The following is a 2294-nucleotide window of genomic DNA, read 5'->3' as shown; positions in this document are numbered from 1 at the left end:
GGCAAATCGCCTGCCATAATCCATTAATTCCACCGTGTGTGATAAAAGAAGCTACCTTGCTATGACCTGTGAAAAATGCGTGATTTTTTCAATTGTTTTGTATACTATGAAGAGCACGTAAAATCTTGGCTCGTGTGCTATTGATAATACTAGTGACATGCCTGCGTCTAAATTTTATTTCGTTTATATTATTTCGTTAGTTCACTCCATTACCTAGTAGATCATTCTGCGGTGCCCATTCCAATGTGACAACGTTTGTTGGAAGTCCGGTCATGTTGAAGTTAGCGATAATGAATAGGTACGGTAGATTAGAGACAGCACCTAGAAGCGCAGTCTTAAAACGCTGGTTCTGAAAAACGGGGGGAAAGAGAACAACGCTATGCATATTACAACTTTTAAAATCTATTTTCGTTCAAGATTGAATTGCCGAAATAATGGCACCGTTAATGTCATCACCTCGCGTAGATAAAGCTCCCATTCATAGAGCATATTGGAGAAAGTCAAAAGTTAAAATTCCTGCGCGGTAATTATGCTATTTGCCTCAATGTGCCTGGCTGGCGATGGTGTGATAACTAAAGACACCCATTACGCATGCGCGGCCTTACCTCGTTCAAACCGCCCGGTCCGTGCAGGAGAGTACCGAATGACATGTATATCACTTTTCTATTAGTCCTCGCTAGCAAATCATCCAGTTTCTGCGAGAAAGGCAAATAAATAATGATCTTTACATCCGACTGAGTAGAATGATCCACATTATGCAGGCTTCAGGATTTTTGATTCTGAAGTCGACATTTCAACAGCAACATACCAATTAATCAAATATACCTCGTTGACGACACGCGCTGGGCGCTTGTGTAGGCTGGGGGCAGGAGATCTTACGCCGTAAGTCAGTGGGCTAATTTGATGCAATAACTTAGATATTTAATTGTGAGACGAAATACTCTGTTACTGTTTGTGAAAACTAGTGTATCTCACAAACAGCGGTGACGCCTAATCATCTCATATTTCATGGATGGGCAAACTGCGCTCCACAGAATTTGCCAGACATTACGTACGAAACACAGCGTATGAAGCCAGTGTATCATAGGTAGGATAAGGTTCTAATATTCCACTTGACTATAGTTTATGCAATCAAAATCTGCTATTCTGAGATCGAGTAATCAACATCAACGTATCAGCTAATCAGATAGCTAGCTGACGATATTGTCGAATGCCTGTGAATTGTGTTGTGGCGACAAATCTACACCGGCGCCATTCCCCATTTTAAAGCAAGAATTAAAATATATCAAGAGTGAAATGTACGAAAAATGATCTACCATTATTTGTGTATCTGAGAGGTATTACATCACACACTCGTTCCACTAAATTTTCTATCACTTGTGTAAGATAACCGTAGTCTGAGGACGAACAGTGATTCATGAAACCGCATTGTCTCGTGGAAGAGTGGTGGTCTTAATATTTGCATTCGGTAACCTACTCGCGAAATACATGCAGAGAGGTTTAAGATTCTGGATACACACTCGCTACTATTTTACCTGAGGCAGCGCTTTTAACGGCTGGCAGAGCTGACCACCAGTATGCTGGACGTGGGGCATCGTAGGGCGTGGATGGTCGAACGCAGGGTTGCTAGAGAAAAGCACTAGCGCTGCCCTGTCTGTAATTCGTTCGTATCTCTCGTGCGACTAAAATGGTATAGATAACATTATTTACATGTATAAGCTGACACCGATTTGCTTTTCAGAAATGAATCATTTCAACGCAATTTACGCTGTAAGAGATTCCGTATGACTAGGTTAATTATACAAGTTAATCAAATTTTCGTTTAAAATAGTTTATTCATATTTTTAGTAAATTTGTACAATTGGTGGGACAATCTTGTGATTAAATTAGAAGATTCGTCGCTAATGACAACTCTAAGGCTTATAATACAATATCATCTGGTTAACGTTATACTCTTGCCTGCAGCAAACCGTGCGACCAGCCGAATGCGTTCATCGATCTCTTAAGTGTGACGTGGACAAACACTTTATCAATGACGTAATGAAACACGTTGTGCACACGTTCTAGAAACGTCATCTTGTCGCTGAAGTGCGTCGTACGATACATGCCGTGTGTCGGAGTGTAGGAGAGCACGAGTGGGGAGCCACCTTCTCCGTAGATTATCGTGTTTGATGGTAAGTTATGAACAATAGCGAATGGCTTGTTAACGTAGTTCGCCAGCAGGTGACCGACCGCGTCTGACTGATCAATGATGACGTAGTCGAATCCGCCGTCTTTGATCTTGTGGCGAAGAT

General features: G+C 41.5%; 2 protein-coding genes across 3 annotated transcripts in view; both read right to left on the bottom strand.

Moving 5' to 3' along the window:
• The window catches only part of LOC106810536 (UDP-glucuronosyltransferase 2B31-like), a 10152-nt gene that overhangs the window by 2789 nt on the left and 5069 nt on the right, over window positions 1-2294 (bottom strand). Inside the window, exons 2-5 of one of the 2 annotated variants that reach the window (XM_014813952.1) lie at window positions 1536-1682; window positions 606-695; window positions 214-349; window positions 11-66 (exon numbers count right to left, since the gene is read on the bottom strand). In XM_014813952.1, coding sequence (XP_014669438.1) covers window positions 11-66; window positions 214-349; window positions 606-695; window positions 1536-1682 — 429 coding nt within the window. The remainder of the gene's footprint in view (window positions 1-10; window positions 67-213; window positions 350-605; window positions 696-1535; window positions 1683-2294) is intronic. The other variant, XM_014814034.1, reaches the window with a different exon arrangement.
• The window catches only part of LOC106810670 (2-hydroxyacylsphingosine 1-beta-galactosyltransferase-like), a 27680-nt gene that overhangs the window by 21051 nt on the left and 4335 nt on the right, over window positions 1-2294 (bottom strand). The gene's annotated exons all lie outside the window — the stretch shown is intronic.

The sequence above is a fragment of the Priapulus caudatus genome, unplaced genomic scaffold (assembly GCF_000485595.1).
Source record: "Priapulus caudatus unplaced genomic scaffold, Priapulus_caudatus-5.0.1 Scaffold1, whole genome shotgun sequence".
Lineage (NCBI taxonomy): Eukaryota > Metazoa > Priapulida > Priapulimorpha > Priapulimorphida > Priapulidae > Priapulus > Priapulus caudatus.
This window is presented reverse-complemented; position numbering and strand designations above follow the sequence as displayed.